Here is a 19,117-nt window from a genome sequence, read left to right on the forward strand (position 1 = left end):
CGCTGCCTCTCGCTTCAACGCGAACTAAGCGGCGAACGCAGTGCACACGAAGCTATCAACACTCGGCGCACTCTGTCCCTGTCGCAGATCGCATTCAAGACAGCCACCGCGCGGCGGCGCCATATGTAGTCGGAGTAGAACGCCCTCTCCCTCCTTCCCTCCCCTCGGTGACCTGCACGCGACGGAAGACGGCGCGCTTTCTCCTCGCTTTCCTCCCTTGCGCGCGCGAAATTGAGCCACAATCGTCGCCACAACCTCGCACGCTTTCACTCGCCCATACAGCATACGGCGCGCGTCGTCGATGTTATCGCCCCTGGACTCTATACGGAGCATCACGGCGACGGCAGAAATGCGCCTGGAGCGTACATGTAATTGTTATCGCAATAATGCAGAAACGAAAGACCCATTATTTCAGGCGGTGCCTATAAAGCCAGATAGTTCTTCAGAAGCCTTCAGTGTCGTCGTGGCGCGAGGCATATCAAGGTAGCGAAAAATTTGCGCCTAGAGCATTTCGATCTACCTGAGTACTCGCAGTATGACTGCATGAGAAATTTTGCCTCTTACATGTTCCTATATAATGTGGCTGTAGGCTATGCGGCGCCATAAATGTGACGATTCGTATATCTTTCAGGGTTAAACATAATAACCTTGTTGCTATAACCGTGTGGCGTTGTGCATGTCGAAGTTCCAAAGTGCTAAAATAAGGCATCAAACCGTATAATGCATATTCGTCGTGCAAATAAACCTGCCGCGCAAAACAAATGTAAGCACGCAGCGACAGAGGAATAGTGGATTGTTGGTGTCACTGTCGCTAAAAAATGACGCAGTTTATCTTGCCAAGCACGTACGATACTAATTAAAGGTGCGGTTATGCGATGCAACAATTGCCGCTTTCGATATCACTCACGATCATCGGATGACTTGCTTTGGTCCTTTAGTGAAATCTGGGTTTTCAAAACGCGCGCCTAATCACCAATATGGCTGCGCGAATTCAAGGCAATCCAAGACCAGATCCGATTGAAGGACGCAAAACAAAATGACGGGCATCCCGGATAAATCGTGGCAGCCACCGTACGTGACTCTAGAAACAACGTAAGTTTTCAGTTCTCTGCTCAAAATTTTGTATTGATTCGATGCAAGCAACACTCTATAATCACACGAGCATGTTGGCAATGTTACCAGGTTACTTGAAATGCTACTTACCGTGTTTCGAACGCATGCCGGTGACTCCGGTGCCTTGTTCTCTTGTGTACTGTGCAGCATGGGCGACATAACAGTGGAGCTTTACTGGAAGCACGCCCCCAACACGTGCCGAAACTTCGCCGAACTGGCGCGCCGTGGCTACTACAACAACGTCAAGTTTCACAGAATCATACCGGACTTCATGATTCAAGGCGGAGATCCCACGGCCACAGGTAACCATATAGCGTCCATGTATACCCGCGTCGAGCTCGCGTTGACAAGTTTTTAGTGCCTCTAGACACTTTTTGTCGCCAAACATTCCTGCGCCGCCAGACGTCGTCTGCCTAACTGCCTCCTTCCACATGTGCGATTGTGTAAAACGTGTGTGCGTGTGTGTTCTTTTTTTATGTGCGCGTGCATGCGCGAGCGCGCTAAAGTATGGTTGCGATTTATAGCATTCAGAGAAAACAAATTTTTATGCAATTTCAGGTAGAGGCGGCGCGTCGATCTATGGCAAGACGTTTGATGATGAGATACACCCGGAGCTGAAACACACCGGTGGGTATTTCGCCTTGCGTCTGCGTTCGGAGCGTACCACAGTTAGATTATTGGTCGCAGACAGCTAGCCACTTTCTTTAAACTTGTGTTCTGGTATGTACGACGTGTTCATACGTGCACAACGTAACGAAAAATTAAACTGCACGAGCCAACGACCACAGAGAGAGTATGACACATGGACAGGCGCAGTCCTTTTCTCGTGCTCTCTCTGTGGTTAGTTCGCGCAGATTAAATTTTTGTTAATATGTACGAACTCGACCAACAACAAGCCCTTCTAAGATGCACAACGTACTCGTGCAAACGTACTTCATGCTTTTCTGATAATATATAAACGAATAAACTTTGCTTTGAACTGGCCATGGCGCGGCCGAGCATGTCGCCTACGGCGACTCGCATAGCCTGCAAATTGCGTTTGGACCGTTAAGCCCCATAATAAATTTTCAAAACACGCTCGTGGTGTCTCTAACTGTTGATGAAATACATCATTTAAACTTTTACTCATTTGCTGAAACTGCTGTATGCTCCATCCATAGCCTCCTAAATTTTTTTTCGGTGCCAGCCCAGTGATGGCAAAACCGGGGGGGGGGGGGGGCACTGACAGAGCGCCACTTTTCTAGTAGTTTGCTCCAGTTTATGGGAGCATGGTTAGGGTCAACTACTTTCCAGACGCGTGACCACACGTCACGCAGAGGGCAAGGATCAGGCCAATCAGGCACGGAGCCGCAGAAGTGCCCAGCTAAAGTTGTCCACGGCTCTAGCAACAACAGGAATAAAATGACTGGCAGTGTGGTGCTGCTGCAGTGTACCAATGGCTCCCATGCATTGTGGAGCGACTGGGCCGGAACTGAAAAATGTAGGAGGCTATGTTCCATCTCTCAAGTTGTTTGTAGTCCTGTGGAAGCTGCAGCACTCTTTAGCCAACAGAAAGTCCAAATGCCCCTAGAGCCCGCACAGCGGCTGCTTAATTCATGTAGTACGACGTGCATGCCCAAAGTTCCTAACATGTCGTATCGCTGTAACGCATCCTGCACCAAACAAAAGCAAAACTCTAATCCTGCCATTAATCAGACAGTTGTGCCAGAAACTATAGTCCACTGCAGAAGGATATTGTCTGTGCACGCCTCGTACTTTCGGCAGTGCTGCAGACGACTTGAGCAATGGAGTCCCGACAGCGACTGTGACATAAGTTAGAAGTTGGTGATTACTATTAATTTAATTATAGCACCCCATAGTACACGAGACTTGGCACCCGGTATAGGAAAGTTGTAGTTGTACAGTATGCGCATGCATAAAATTGTAAGAAAAAAAAATGTATATCCCTGTAGCTGTATAAAGTGCAATAATGCAGGGCTCATATTTGACATTTCCGAAACAGGAGCCGGGATACTGTCCATGGCGAATTCCGGTCCAGACACAAACGGCAGCCAGTTCTTCATAACTCTGAGTCCAACGCAATGGCTAGATGGGAAGCACGCCATCTTTGGCCGTGTACAGTCTGGCATGACCGTCGTTCATCGCATGGGACGAGTCCCTACCGACAACAATGACCTCCCCCTCGAAGACGTCAAGATAGTGCGTGCTTTGGTGCGGACAAAGTGACTAGACCCTTGGTCTGTGCACCCATGACTGTTACCACAACTTGTCATCCCTGGTTTTGAAGTCAAGCTGCTCTGTTAGAGTAACAGTGAAGTTTGGCAGGCAGTTCTGTGCTTTTTTCACTTTTATGATGTTTCATTAAATGAAGGGTTTGGCATATTTGATGTATTCATCATCAGATACATTACTGGGATCAGATACAAACTCGTGATCAACCACTACAGTGGATATAGCAGTCTGCTGCCAACCACAACGTCATGGGTTCAACTCCCAGCTGCTACGACTCAATTTTGTTGTAGCTGGAATGTCAAAATGCTAGTGCACTTAGACATAAGTGGTTGTTAAAGAACCTCAGCTGGTCATAATTAATGGATTCCCCTAAATATTACCCCTCTTTCAAACTCCTGTTTCCTTACACTAAATCTTGTCAACCAAATCTAGCGTAATAATCAATGCTAAATGAATAGCGGTGCTAGGAAAATCTTAAAAGAGGGCAAAGGTAGCTAGCTTGGCAGGCTCAGAGGAACAGCTCTAGTAGACTCAATCATAATTTTATCATACAACAGTTTACAACCTTCGGGACGTATCTTTGTCCCACAGTAATCCTCCATCTTGCCTGCCTTTCCCTTCTTTAATGGTGCACACCTGCTACTTCCAGGTCACGAACAACATGCCCGTTTTCAGTGCGGCAGCATTCTTGACAGCAATGAGTTTTCAACAAAGGAAATGCAACCAAATACAGACAATTATTGTTGTGTTTACGCACCAAAGGGTATAACTGTTTTCATAGTGTAGGGCTGATGCTTATTTATAACCTCAATGACATTGCAAAATGAATCGCTTTTGAAAAGAGTATGTCCAAGAATTAACATGAATGACAAGATCACTCACATGAATCTAAATTATCTTGTGCTGCGAGTCTGGCTCTACCAAGCAAAGGACGGCAGTCGTTAGCCGCTGGTTACACCGCAAGGTGATGAATCCATAATAAACTGCCACGTGAATTTGGACGATTGAGCACTACTGAAATACTTTGCATATATTATTTAAAAGTGTTCTGAATTATAACCAATCTGCAATCTCCCAATCCGATTATCTGCCACATTATGCAGCATTTCCATTCTGTGGATACCCATTCCTTAGCTGTAATAGATTTGTCTGCCTTTCTTTCTTTTAAAGAACATTGCAACTGTTTTTTATCAGTTCTATGCATTGTGGCCTACCCGCCACTAATTTTCATCTGAACTAGCTAATATTTATGTTCTTTCTATAATATGTGCAACAGTTTTAAAGACGTGCCAATAGTTTTCCATTCTATTGTTTCCATGCTTCCTTTCAGATATGTTACCCTACAAGCCAGTCAATGTGCTACGCAAATTGCCTGCCTCTGAAAGCACGAAAATGACAAATGTTGGAACGATTTAGAGGCTAGACCATTCCTGTACCTTTTGTCTAGTGTTCAATGTTCTTGGAAGCTTTTTTTCCTAAACTCAGTTTCATACTTTGCAGGCTGTGGAATGCAAGATGTGGAATGTGGAAGCTACATATTCATAGAAGTTCAACTTTGCGCATTTTTCAGAGCAATTTCTGATCTGTGATGCATTGTACTGTAAAACTACTTCACATGTTACAACTCGCACATGCAAGTTTGTACGTCAAATCACAAGTTATTTGTGTACATTCGTGCTTCCGGTATGCGACGTACCATGTCTTGGTTGCAAGCGCAAACGGTGTGCTGTGGTCAATAGTTGCACTAGAAACTCGTCCCTCTCTTCTGTTGGTGGTAAACAGTTCGAGGTCGGTGACACCTTTCGTGTAATAATTGCATCATGTTTTGGCATGTAAATGTATCGTACAATTTTACATCCCATTACAACACACGTCTATTTCGTATGTAATGCACTATTTCTTGGGTGCAAATACAAGCACTAAAAAAGTCACTAGCCTTCGTAGCATTGCCTGCTACTATACATGAAGCTGTGAATGGTTAGAAGCAGCACAGTCGCCAACGGAGCATGACCTCGAGGTAAAAGCTTGAGCGCAAATTTTCCAACAAATTTCTATTGCAATTTTTGTCCTCCGTCACTGGCCCTCATGTGGTCTTAAATGGTAACACTATCCACACTGTGCGCCGGATGTGAAAAAAATACGAAATATGGTGCCAAAATTTCACGTATAGTCGTAGCTCTGCAATGCCATCAGTACTAGGCAACACAGACACTCGCTCTCCCACAAATATTCAGATGCTCCCGGAACTCGTCACGTTTTTGCTATAGCTGCGGTAATTTCAGGCACAAATGGCTACACCTTCCCTTTTGCTAGTTTTTGAAGTGCTTTCACATACCATGCTCTCTGGAAATGGCTGTTTGAACTTCGATATTAAAGGGGCATAGAAAAATCGTTTGAGCTGTATCCTCTTCAACCGCTGCGTGTGCAATTGTGCATGCCAAGATAGCGCATAAGAAGCAATAACACCGACGAGAATGACATTTGAAACATGCTGCATACATCCCAAGACACTTGTTTCGATATGTGCTTCCGATGTAAATACTATGTGCAAAGTGTTTGAATTAAAGGAGTTGAAAGGTTCGCGCACGGTAAATGTACGCCATCATGTGGCGGGTTCACTGTTTCCGATAATCTTTTACAACAGGCTCATGTTTCAAGCGACTGGATGAGTGCTTTACCAGTATGCCAGACAGGAAAAAAATATTGGGAGATGCTTAATCCTTTTGCCTTTAAGACTAAAAATCGACAGCATTAAAGGGTCTCCCGACTTCTCATGCTTTCATTTCTCACCACTAAGTCAAAAACCACAATGCATTCATTATGACCCCTTCTAACACGCTTAAACCAACTAGCCCTTGTGGCCGTTTTGCATTCCAAAGGTCATGGGTTCAATTTCAGCCTAAACCCCAATTTTCTTTTCAGCTCAATTACGTTGCTTTGGTTACAGGAACCTCGCTCAGAAATTTGGCATCAATGCGAACATTCCGTGACCTGCTAATGAATTCTGTTAATTCTTTCTTCCATTGGGAGTTGTTGCTCGCGTCCAACGCATGGTCAACGCACAAACGCTTACAACACTATATTTTGTACGTAACAGGGCCTTAAAGCTTTAATAGTTCTTTATATTTGTATAGAAAATTCTCATATGCTATAAACATTTTGTTAGATTGTCAAAACTCACTCAAGAATTCAAGGAAGGAAGGGAGGAAAAAGTGGAGAAGGAAGGCAGGGAGGTTAACCAGTTTTGCCTAACCGGTTTGCTACCCTACACATTGGAGCGGGATGGGGATTCTTACGTCTGTTCAAGCTGCAGTACGCTTTTCAAGTATTTAATGTAAGAAGAGTGAGATTAAACAATGTTTTTGAATGGGCAGAGTTAATTGACGCCTAAGGGGGTACTAATAAGTTACCCTGCAACAATTCTTAATACATATCGCCCTTCAGGTGAGGAGACGGGCCTGTTAAGACAGCAAAGGTGCCATAACAAAAGACTGGTGGAGACTTTCTTCTGCACCAGTTCATGCCGCAGCGACATGGATTTTGACATCTGCTTGGCCCCAATTATTTTTTAGCAAAAGATGGATCACATTTTATGCTAGAGTAGCCAAGCATTGAACTCCACAAGTTTCAAGAACTTTTACAGTGCCACAATGGCCCAAATACAACAAATAATGCTTTAAAAATCTACGAACTCGCACCGACGTACCGGAGCCAAGGTTTCGCCACACGATTCAAGAAATGGTAGTGTAACCTTCATTGTTCTACTCTAGTAAACAACTCTTTACCACTACATTTACGTATATGGTGCCTTGAAAATTTATTAGTGAAAACCGGTTTAGTGTTTCCGTGACCGCCCAACTTTCAGTTCGCTACATAGTGCACTGAAGTCAAAATGTATGCGCCATTGCAATTGCTCCAGAAACTTGTCAAACCTAACGACCTGATCAGTTACCGACTTTGCCTCACAACAGTGGAGGAACACATAACAAAGTGATGGATCAGAACATTACAGTGCATTTGCGTGTTTGCAGACACCAATTTCAGAATCTACTGTCCATGCTGAAAGGCATGTCTACTTCCTTTACACGTGCCTAGCACATTGTGGAGCAAAGCCTTAGCTGACCCAGAGCATAGTTCGTTGTTGCCAGTTGGCTCAAGTAAGGGACGAGCACAGAGGCAACGACACGCGATGAATAAGGCGACGACAAAACAGCATTCAGGAAACATCCTTTCTTTTTTTTTTTTCTCCCTTGGCTAGATGCACTGAAATGATAAAATTTAATGCGGAAGTCACAGGAAACGACAGAGACACACACACACACTTGCAGGACTCGATGACGCGGGAGGTCGAGGCAAGAAAAGTCAACCGTCTGTCGTTTGCACCACATCGAGGGAGGTTGTGGGGGGTTGAGGCCAGGAATGTTGACGTCGGAAATGCTTCTGTACAAACTGCGACGCCACCAAAAAATAAATTGGAGTGAAAGAGAGAGACGCGATGGTGGCGAGAGAGAGAGATGCACTAGATTGAATGATGCGCTAAGACCGCGCGCACACACGCACCTCACGACTTCTAGGCCAAATGGAACGGAAAGAAGAAGAAGAAAAAAAAGAGGTCTTTAAATACTGTATTGGCAAGCCCCCCTTGTCTCCTGTTCTGGTTTCCTGAAAAACGTGCCGACACTCCGTCCACGCTTGGAGCTGGTGGTTGTCATGCCCTTCGTCGCAGCTCGGCATGCGTAGATCCGCGGCGGTGCTGCTCCGACAGTTCATTTTTTTGTTTAAATTTTAAATAAATAACTTTCAAATTTTCTAACATGCATCTTGTTTTCATCTCTCGGTGCGACATACACACACACACGCGCACACACATGCACACAGCAGCCATCCGTGGAGTTCGCGCACAGCGAGTCCATTGTTTCTTCCGATTCTCAAAATCAGAATGCTCGGGGCAAAAGAATAAAAAAAAAATCAAGAGGCTTCATAGCGGCCACTTGAAGAATGAAGGGAGGGAAACAAACTCATTGAGGTGTAGAAGGTGTTGCACGTCTCTCATCAGTTTTTTTTTCCTTTTTTCTTTTTGGAATGCTCTTCTTTAGTGGTGCCCGCTGTTCCAGCTGGCACCCGGCGCTGGAAAAAGGCTGTTCTTTCGGGGAACACAACGTCCGAGGAACACACTTTTCTCTTGGTTTCAACGTGGTGTGCGCACAACAATGCCGTGGCCTCTCGGCAGCGCGCGGAGAGCAGTCAATGAGCCGATCTCACCTACACGCACGCGCACACACAGGCAGACGAGAGATCCGCAACGCTGCGGCATTGCTCTTAGGGCGATGCCGTCGTCACACCGCGACGGACTCGCCGCCACTGCCGTTTCCTTCCTTGGGCTTTTCGATTATGGCCGCTGCGCCCTTGACTGCCGACACCGGAACGATGGCACCATTCTTGCGCCCACCGCCGTCTTCGTCGTCGCTGCTCTCGTCGGGCAGGTCACTGTCGTCGTCGAGGTTGATGACCTCGGGCGGCCCCTTGCTGATTTGTCGCCCCGCGACACCCGACAGTTGGACTCGGCCTCCACACTGCAGCGACGGCTGAATGATCTGCACGGAAGGAGGATGTTACAGCAAGCGCTCGAAGCTCTGAAGTGATGCAATGAACAACTGACTAAAGGCGTTTCCAGAGTATGAAATTTGAGAGACAGACTGCTGCCAATGCATTTATTCGAGGATTGAAAGCTGCTGCAGTGTCTAGTTACGGTGCAACCATTGCAGTACATACCTGAGTGCAACAATGAATGAGCAAGCCGAGGCTGATGCAAAAAATAGCTTGACGCCTCTTTCAGAGGAACTGGTGGTCATAACACGAAAGACGTATACTCTAAGAACCAGTGGCAGCTTTGTTGCACATTCAGAAATACAAGTCTGTAAATGTGCCAAGTCTTATTAATTACAAGTTTTGCTTGAAAAACAAAAATGAAAGCAATAGCAACGATGTCAATGACAACATTGACAGCGATGTGCGGCTGCACTGTGTAAACAGCACCCCTGAGGATACCAGCTGTCATAGGTATATCCGTCATAGGTATATGACAAAAGTGTGTCATTAGGGCTCCGGCAGCATTGCGCGCCCGTACATGTTTAAAGGCATGCTGCCGTGGCCATCAGCTTCAAATAAGCACTAGGAATACTGTCACCCGTAGATGCCGATTGAGCTAGAATGCAAGGCACTTCCAAGCACTACCACCTTTACTACCCTTATAGGTGTCCAGGTTGCCAGCCATATTTTCTACAAAATTAATCAACAACAAAGCGAATGATACCAGAATATGCTCACTGCAACAAACATGCATTGTCAAGGGTACAATTCCTTTAATAAAGCAAACCTTTCTACGACTACTTTGCTAACCAATAAGTATACAAAAATGACAAAGTTGCTACATCTCACAGATTTGCGTAATTGCATGACATATGTACATGGGACATACTTTCCGTGGAGCACATGATACATGTAAACACCTTTGTGTCAAAAAGGCAGCAACGTACCGCCTATGGACTGTGAAATGATAGCTTTTCGCTGCACCTTTGTCAGCAAGATGACTGCTTTGACTTTTGCAGTCGTCAATGCTAGCTCATCTTGGCTGCGACGACCCAGCTATCTGATTGAGCTTCTAGATACGCCAGCTCGCATTGCAAAATCTCTGCACGTGAAACATTTTCATACGCGCATCAAAAGACGGCGCCAGTACTTACGCCAAAGGACTGCTTGTTCCCTGCGCTTGTAGTGGCAGCGTTACTGCCCACAGATTCACCTGTGAAGAGCAGAACGCGTTTCTTGTCACTTCAGCTTAATGAGATTTGAATGAAGTAATGTTACCACCGGGGGGAAAGACCTTGGGGCAGATTTGAGTAACATTTGGAAGCTACACATCTGCTCAAACTTTTCTCTTTTCTCATCCCTATATCCCATTCCACCAGTTTAGGTTAGCAAACCTCACAAAAGTCTGGTTAATCACCCTGCCTTTCCTCTTTTCAATCTCTCGCTCTACACTACATGTAGAATAGTTGCCCTGCACCACGTAACTCCTGAATTCTTTCACCTCCCTTGGTTTACAAGTGCATAAAATGAGGGTCTTACAGAGGCATGACAAGAAAGCTGACAGCATCATTGTCGAGTACGGCAAAAACTGCCATCCTTTGTAAAACCACCCTCCATTCTTCAAAAATATGCCACAGCGCAGAGCAATCAACGAACCAGCTACATGACCAAACCATGGATGCTCTCAGTGAGGCATTGGCGCTTTAACTGAAGCTGACAATGTTTTGGCTAAGTTGAAACCAACAGGTACACAATGCAAAAATTGGTGACTACACTTTACAGGTGTGGCCACTGATAGCATGAACGAGGGAGCCCTCATCGGCACCTTGCAAAGTCTTGGCATATGATTTGTCTTAGCAGACGACTCGACAGGCTTTTGGCCAATCATTCCGACTGCGCCTGTGCTGCAAGACTTCATGAGGCGCCTGTGTTCACAGGCTGCCGTGTTCCTGCTAGCAGTGGCCATGCCCGTACATCCAAATACCAACGTTGTAAAGCTCGGCTGCCGTGAATGAGTAGTCAGTGATGCCGCAGACATTGTAACGGTGTTCCTCAACGCGACCACCATCTGTGGCAGCAGGGAAGCCAACAAAACTCAACTCTAAGAGTTGAAGCGAGCTCAACGCTGCTTAGCTACAGTGCTGGTCTCACAAGAACCAGCACATTTAGTGTGAAATAGCAGACGGCAAAACGCCAGGTTGAAGAAGAAATTAGCTTTTGCAGTTGAATGTGAATGAGCATTGCCAACTTTGTACCACCAACTTTTAATCCCTTTCTTAGGGAAGCCACATCTTTCGTCCAAAGTGCAAGTACTGTAGCTCCTTCACTGCACTTCTGTGTTACCGTGCAATGCCAGAACAGAAAAGTCTGAGAGAGTGTGCAGGCAGAGTGTAGCAGAACGGTACATCTGATAAACCAGAGCTGCCATTTGCAGGGATGCCTCTTTCAATGCTATTCATTATCGCGCTTCTTTCCTCAGAGGTCACAGTGGCGCTCCGCTCACATTATCGCCGAGGTCAGCCGGCATGAACAGTGGATGATAAGAGTGCTGTAGAATCGAGCGGAAAGTGCCGCTACAAAATCGCAGCTCAGCAAGTTGTAACGGCAGCACAACAGTAAGAAGCAGAGTGACAACAATGTGATGGGACTGACCCGATTGTCCTGCCACGGCCATCTCTCCAGTCGTGGGAAGGCGCACCGCAATGATGCGGCCATCTGGAATCCGAAGGTACACACCCTTTGGCGTCTTCATCACCAGAATCTCAGTTCCTGGTGGGATCTCCACTGGAGGGTCCGACGAATTGTTCAGTGGTATGGTCACCTCTGCACATAGGTAAATTTCCCACCATGTTCAGTTACTGCAGGCTTAGATGGACACCCTAAGGCAAACACTACTGTATTTACCATATTCCAACATGCACATAACTTTTTCCCCAGAAATGGGTCAAAAGGTAAATTGTGTGTTACAATCGGATACAAAACCAGAACGGTTGTCAAAGACAGTGTCACTGTCATCACTAGACGGTGCCAGAACAAGTTTTCGTGTATGTTGGCAACAACAAAGCAACTGCTTTTCCATCACCTTTATTATGAAAGCACCATTAAAGATCAATTCGCATGCTAAGTTAGTGGTAACAACATTGTGCTTTTGTCGTCCCATGAGACTTCTTGCATGAGTCGCAGGACAAACTGCCAAAGTAGTTCGTAGTCAAACCATGGGCCACCAAACCATTTACAAAGTGTCTTCATTCAAGACATGCAGTGTAGTAAACATTAATGGGCTGCACAATATACGTCATGTAGCGGGCCATGGACGGCAATAAATGGGTGTTTGACAGTGACGATGATGGGCATTAAGTGATAATAAATTTTTGTTCTGTGACGGTAAACTATGCTGCTTTCATTCATCCCCGATTACAAAAATTAGAGGCATGTTACTTTTCTCTTGTTATAAAATCTGGTGTGCGTTAGCTCTGGAGGTGCATTAGAATCAAATACGGAAAGTCAAGCTAGTAAAGCTAAAATGCCTAAAAAAAAGTCCACCTACATTCCACCCTGTGAAAGTGGATGTACGGTGAAGCTGGTGTGGACGTTAGACAAGTACCACCACACCAACCGACATTAGGTGACATTGCACAAGCAGGCACGTGCGCAGAAGAGCAGCACAAGTCCTCATTCTTCTCGGTCATCTGCCAAGCACAAGCGCCTTATTGAACTAAATGTTTAAAAGTCAACTGCGTCAGAAAATGCGTAAAGTACAACTTACACACAAACTGCAGACATTATAGCTTCGGATTGTAATACGAATATACGAGAAAAGATACTTCTGTTACGCAGAAACTAAACACAAACCCCTTTTCCAGCTGCCAGTTTTTGGGTGAGCGCATCACAAAAAATCCTGACCAAGCAGAGGCTAACAGCTTCGCTGTAAAAAGTGGCCCGAAGTGCCCAAACCCCACATTTACAGATAACAGAGCTTTCCCAAGCAATAAAACAATTGTGAAAATACAATGCCAGCTATCATGGCGTAAGGTTTCTGGCTTATTGGTAAGCTGTGGTCAACTGTCAATAATAACAACGATTTTCTAATTATGCTGTGTTTAAATGTGAAAGATGATGCACTTTAGCCAATAAAATTTTAGATTTTGGCCAATGAAATTTTACAAGATTTGTTTTCTACAGCTGAGTGCTTTGGAACATACAACAATGAATGTACCACAGTCAAACCTCGATATAAATGAAGTTTGCGATGTAATGAACTATTTTCATTTCCGGATTTTAGTTCCATTGAAAACCAGGTATTCTTTTTGCGATTTAACGTAGTAATTTCATGACACAGTTTCGGTTAAATGAATCTTTCGGCCATTTCAAGCATGCACTTGGAGCCTGTATGGCTAGTGAATCTACCGTATAAGCCGTATATAGGTCGAGTGGGAATATAGGTCGACCCCCTTACCTTGAAGTGAAGAAAATAGGAAAAAAATAGAAAAGAAGCAAATATTGCCAAAACGCATTTATTTGCAACGTCGGCTGCGTCCCTGGACCACCTGGGCTGCGACTTTAGTCCGAACTTTCATCAGCGTCGTCAGAAGACGATTCTTTGTCGCTCAACGCCTCCCACAGTGCGTCATCCTCGGTTCCATCCAGCATGTTGCTTATGCACCACTTCTTAAAAGCTTTCTGCACCATGACATCTGGCAAAGAACGCCAGGCCGACAACACCCAGCTGCAGACGGTCGCAAGCAGAGGCCTTTGTAGGCGACCCGTCGGCGTCTTCGGATTGTCACCGGCCATCCACTCATTGTACTCCTGTCGCACTCTGTCCTTAAAGGGCTTGTTTAGTACGATGTCGAGTGGCTGAAGGGTAGACATCATTCCACCAGAAATGATGACGAGGTCGGTCCTAGCTTCCATGAGCGCGCGCTTTACCGATTCTGTCAGGTGACCGCGAAACGCATCCAAAACCAGCGTGCTCCGATGACGCAGCAGTGCACCGGGCCGGCGATTCCACACCACGTGAACCCATTCAATCATCATAGCCTCGTCCATGTACCCTTTCTCATTCACGCACACAACACCTGAAGGGAAGGCTTCCCACGGCATGGTTTTTCTTTTGAAAATGGCAAAAGGAGGCAACTTTCTGCCATCTGCCGTGCACGCAAGCATGACAGCGAAGCGCGAGCACTCACTTCCTTTCGACAGAAGTTTCACTTCTTTGGCACCGCGTTCGCTGACAGTGGTAGCCGAACAGGGGTCTTGTCGGCATTTGCAATTTGTCCGAGCATGTAATTGTGCTCCTCTCGAAGCCGAATCACATACCGCTGGAAGCTGACGAGCTTATTGGCGAACTCCTCTGGCAGCTTCTGGCATATAGATGTGCAGCGGCAGAGAGAAAATCCCTTGCGCCTCATAAAACGATGCACCCATGACTTCGGTGCGCTGAACACTTCTCGGCGTAGTCCGGCTTCACAGGCAAGCTCCAAAGCTTTGCACTGAATTGAATGCACAATCACGGGTAGTGACCGCGCATGAAGGTGCCGCGCAAAGTCAGCAAGTGTGTCCTCAAGCTGTGGATGTACTGCACGACATCCGCGAAAGGACATTTTGCTCGGTTTGCACGCGAACAACTTATCTTTCTGTCCACGCCAATAGCGCACGCTCTTCTCCGTAACGCCAAACATGCGCTGAGCGGCCATGTTCCCGTTCGCTTCAGTGAACTCTATAACTTTCTTCTTGAAAGCCGCAGTAAACTGCCTCCGCAAGCCGCTACTCGTTGCTAATGCGGAATTGCACACGAGGTCAAACAAAACAGCGCACGCAAAGACTAACAGCCAGGGAACGAAAAAAACAAAGCAAGCAATCGCATTTGGATGTCGATACAGCTTTGGCTATCTGTTTGCGAACAGGTACATCGTGGGTTACCAGACTGCGACTCACATTCTGCTAATGGCCGCTATATATGACGAGGGGCGACTTTCACTTGCTGTGTTTAAGAAAAAAATCTCGACTTACATTCCGGTTTATACGGTAGCAAAAGACTATAAAGAATGTTGGCCAAGGCAGAAGTTACCATATTTGCACGATTCTACCATGCCCCTGACTGTAACCCACAGTTACATCGTCGCCCAAATATAAAAGAAAATTAACTTGGTGCCAATTGTACTGCGCACATAAGTAACGAAACCTGAATAGACACGTATCGTGCTGAAATAACTTTATAGAATATACAAAGGCGCATAGGCCAGTCACTATTGGAGTCCGACGACACCTCGTTTTCACTATCTAAAGACTACAGCAAGTCATCTTCAGTTCCATCTAATGCATTAGAAATGCCACATGTCCAGCAAGCTGGAAAATGGCGACCACTAACCAAGGCATAAAAAAACAACGTCCGTTCAATGGCAGTCTGGCATAGCTACCTTGCATTGAGTGTTTTTTTTTTTTTTTGGTAGGAATCAGTTTCGTTTTTGATTTTGAGTAGGATTAGTTACCGACTGTAACACGCATGCAAATTTAAACGCACTTTTCATTCGAAAATGTTGCACGTTAGAATCATGCAAATACGGTATTTCAAGCGTCCGTCTACACAAAAAGTTTGAGCGAAAAAATTGTTATCGAAGCTTTGGGACGCAGTAAACAGGAAACACCACTGTGCCAGTTGTCGCGTTAGTAAACAAGTTGCAGAGGCCGTGAGGAACATGGCAGCTCACAGTGCTCAGAGAAACACGAGAACTGATGGTTCCTTCTGCGCAAGAGCGATGGGGAAGGAGCAGACGCACGGTAACGTCATCAAGCACGCACTGTAGGGGGGGATGGGGGGTGCAGAAATGTGCGCCTATTCGCCTTCTTCCGATAGCGTGGGCCCCTAACCTTATCTTGGAAGTAATCTCTCCGTGGCAAGTGCAAAGGCCGAGCCGAAATGGTTAGCGCCTTCACGCACATTTTTGTTGTTCCCGCGCGTCTAGTGTGGGTGGCCGCATAATCTCAATTCTCCGGGACACTGTGCAAAGCACTGTTCGCTTGCGCTGTGACTGCGAGTTCGTGGTCATCGAGTGAGACCTGTTAATATTTGCATGAGTGCCCGTCACACCGATAAAACTATGAACCTTACTTTGTGTAGTTGTCTCTTTGCTATTGCCATCCGCCTCTCTGGAGAAACTGTAGCTTTTCTCTCTTTTTTTTGCTTAGGACAAATATTTGAATTTTTTACACTTTTGTTCTTAACTTGTGGGCGCCAGCTGTGGGCACGAAGTGCGGTCAGCTATGGCGTCCAAGATTTATGGCACTGCGCAACGCAACACACACAATTCTCGGATGACGTGAGCCAAGTCTATGCATTGCTAGTTTTTAAGTGCTTACTAAGATATTAAGTCCCAGGAGTGCTGTTTTTAATGCTGAAACTTTAAACCCTGAATTAACAAAATTAGAGATTCATCGATGTCTTTTGCTGCAAGTACACCTCCGTTATATCGAGGTTCAACTGTATAAGTATTCGAGTGCTGCTGGATTTGATGCTGTCCATATCACCATTAGCACTCCCATGTTGTACAGCATGATGCACTCTTAAAGTTTCACAAGAAAGGTGGCAAAATAACCACTTATTAATGGATGCTTGCTGTACAGTTTTCATCACCTACATTTTCTAAAGAAAAAAGAAATGCAGATGTCATATTCCGTTCAGTTCGCACGAAATGTTTCTTTTAACAGTGCCCAGTACTACTGAACCTTTCCTTCTTTTCTGACATAAGTTAGCCCAATAAGCAGCTTTTATGTTCACCATCGCCTGCCTGGCTGTCTGCCTGCACTCATCGCTTCTATTACAGAATATGCACAATTAATTTTTCTTGCCTCAGGGCTGCGTAACTGGCAGTGCGGGGTTGCCTACCTTAGCGGTCTGTACGTGCGAAAATTTCGTACTGAAATTTGTGCTATCTCAAGTCATCCAAGTTTACTTCCCCTGCCTGAAAGGAGAACTTACTTGCAGGGACCCGCATCCTCTGTACTGTCATGCCTTGCCGCAGCAGGGACTGCATGACGTTTGGCGTGCCCCAGACGGGCATGTCTCCGTTCTGGGAGCCTGGCTGCATTGGCGAAGGCGTGGTTTGCGTCGGGCCTGGCCCGAGGAAGGTCACCGTGCCTTGCCGGTTCTGCCATGTCTGGTACCTGGTGTTACGAGAGAGTGCGACGCCACTGTCACCACCTCCGACGCGCTAAGCCAAAAAGAGATTAGTAAAACTTGAGGGTTAAGATTCGCCCTGCGACCTCTTCTGGCAAGCTGGCTTTCCCACCACCACCACCACCATCATCATCCTATTTCATGTCCACTGCAGGACGAAGGCTGCGCTTCCCTTCACTTGGCACCCATTCTGCAAGGCTACGTTCGCACTTGGGAAACGGCAAGCGGGCGGGAAAGCCGAAGTGGCCGGAAAATCTTTTCCGCACATGTACAAGATGTTCACATTTGTTTCGCCACTGCAGCGGAAACCACTGCCGCTTTTGCCCACATCCATGTAGTTTGCGTAGGTTTGTCCTCATGGTGGCTCTGTTCATCACAATATTTCAAGACATACGTTCATTCATTGAGCCATCAGTTACTAAAAGCTATCATTTCGCGCAACTTCGCGTGTCGTTTTTAACTTCTGTCTACCACGTAAGATAAGCAAGACATAGTTTCAGTAGCTTTAGCTAGTTGCTTTTCCTAAATATAGACAATGAACAACGGAAAATGTTAAATTTTACGACCGGATGTTTACATGTTAGCGCAGCTTCCGGTGAAGTGCAACCGTTTTCTGCTTTGCCGTGGCGAAAAATTCGGTCCGAGACCGATTTTATTGCCGCCTAGTTTTCCGGCCGTTTTTTCACCTAGGTGGGCGGATTCTGTCAAGTTTTTTCCGCTTCCGCCTGCTCCGAGACCAAGTGTGAACGTAGCCTCACACTAATGGTCCACCGCTTATCTAACCTACGCATTACATGGCCTGCCCACAATGTAGACTGCCAAAGCTGGCTTTCCCACAATGCAAGAAGGGTGGCTGGCTCCACACTAAACGGCCCATTATTGTTTGGCTAGTAACTATCCTCGCTTTTGTGCACTCTTTCTCATGATGCCCAAAATCCAGAACAATGCATCAGCTCGCCAGTCATATAACTGTTTTAATCACTGGCGACAGGCAGTCTTTTTCCTTTGCCATAACGCGAGGTTGTTGCGATCATTCTGTCACAATATCTCTACCAACATGCGTAATCACTGCTGATCGTTGGATTCGTAAACATCCTGTTGAAAATGATCGACTACATCAACGAGTCAAACAGCAAGTCTAAATGTCGTTCGAAGCCAAAGGAACAACGTTCAGGCAAATACGGGCACTGCCCCTTCTTTCCATGCTGGCTGAAACTACTGTCCCTGGAGCTCCCCAAGACACTAGCATCGGAGCTCCCCCTAGTCATGTGTGTAGGAAACTAAGAACGACACGGATATGACGAGAATGCAATGGAAAGAGACAAGGAGATGGACAAACAGAGCAAACTCAGCTTCGAGCTCCTAGCTGCTGTTGCAGTACGTTACTCTGAACAGCCCACGAGGTAGCACAAAGTGCGGGAAGCATTTGAATACTCACCCGTTGGAGTAGGCAGCGGCGTGCATGTACGTGCGACCTCCATGGAGGGTGGCCCTCTTTTCCAGCTCGTAGCTTTGCTTGGCCAGACGCTTCTCGAATTTGGTCAGCTTCAGATCCTTGCGGTCGAGCAGGAGAGACTCGTGCTCAAAGGGTTCCTGCACACACACAGGTGGGGAGGAGAAAAAAAATATTGTGGTGCCATGCTCTTAACCCTTTGAGGGTCGAATTATTTTGAAAAAAACTTTCCCAGGTGGTCAAATTACTTTATTGCAGATCTTGAATGTACAACACGTATAAAGTCGGGAATAAATACTAAAAAATAATTAGGAACAGTATTTTGGTGTCGGCATCACTCAGAACTGCAAAATGGTCAACAGTACTTCCGAGCGTGGTACTCCTTGAAACACGGGTCTACGCACAGCGCCTTATCGCAGTCTGCACACCTAAAATGCGTGTCTGTTCTCTTGGAGCGAGGAGTTGTGTTGGCGCACACATGACATCTCTGCGTGCGGCTGCCTTGTGCAGAGGTCTGATGCACCCTATCGCGTAAGCGCGTTGCCGCGGAGAGC

General features: G+C 46.2%; 2 protein-coding genes across 5 annotated transcripts in view; one reads left to right on the forward strand and one right to left on the reverse strand.

Annotated features, from left to right (window-relative positions):
- The first annotated feature begins 988 nt into the window (after positions 1–988).
- Positions 989–3,495, forward strand: Cypl (peptidyl-prolyl cis-trans isomerase-like 1 Cypl). Its single transcript, XM_075669106.1, has 4 exons — positions 989–1,092; positions 1,261–1,415; positions 1,672–1,740; positions 3,116–3,495. Exons 1-4 carry the CDS (start codon positions 1,037–1,039, stop codon positions 3,337–3,339), a joined length of 504 nt encoding a protein of 167 aa, XP_075525221.1. The 5' UTR covers positions 989–1,036; the 3' UTR covers positions 3,340–3,495.
- Positions 3,496–7,560: 4,065 nt separating this feature from the next.
- Positions 7,561–19,117, reverse strand: part of LOC142557342 (helicase ARIP4) — a 47,776-nt gene continuing 36,219 nt past the window's right edge. For all 4 annotated transcript variants that reach the window (XM_075669105.1, XM_075669102.1, XM_075669103.1 and 1 more), the window contains 5 exons: positions 18,549–18,703; positions 16,913–17,097; positions 11,587–11,757; positions 10,089–10,147; positions 7,561–8,939 (listed from right to left, as the gene is read on the reverse strand). In XM_075669105.1, the coding sequence (XP_075525220.1) occupies positions 8,682–8,939; positions 10,089–10,147; positions 11,587–11,757; positions 16,913–17,097; positions 18,549–18,703 (828 nt within the window). In that variant the 3' untranslated portion in view covers positions 7,561–8,681. The remainder of the gene's footprint in view (positions 8,940–10,088; positions 10,148–11,586; positions 11,758–16,912; positions 17,098–18,548; positions 18,704–19,117) is intronic.

Source organism: Dermacentor variabilis, chromosome 9 (genome assembly GCF_050947875.1).
Source record: "Dermacentor variabilis isolate Ectoservices chromosome 9, ASM5094787v1, whole genome shotgun sequence".
NCBI classification, from domain to species: domain Eukaryota; kingdom Metazoa; phylum Arthropoda; class Arachnida; order Ixodida; family Ixodidae; genus Dermacentor; species Dermacentor variabilis.

Excerpts from the sequence above, each read along its gene's own strand:
- Cypl (XM_075669106.1), top strand. The coding sequence starts at position 1,037 with ATGACGGGCATCCCGGATAAATCGTGGCAGCCACCGTACGTGACTCTA. Across the intron at positions 1,093-1,260 it reads TACGTGACTCTAGAAACAAC|CATGGGCGACATAACAGTGG; the intron begins GTAAGTTTTCAG and ends TGTACTGTGCAG. Across the intron at positions 1,741-3,115 it reads CCCGGAGCTGAAACACACCG|GAGCCGGGATACTGTCCATG; the intron begins GTGGGTATTTCG and ends TTTCCGAAACAG.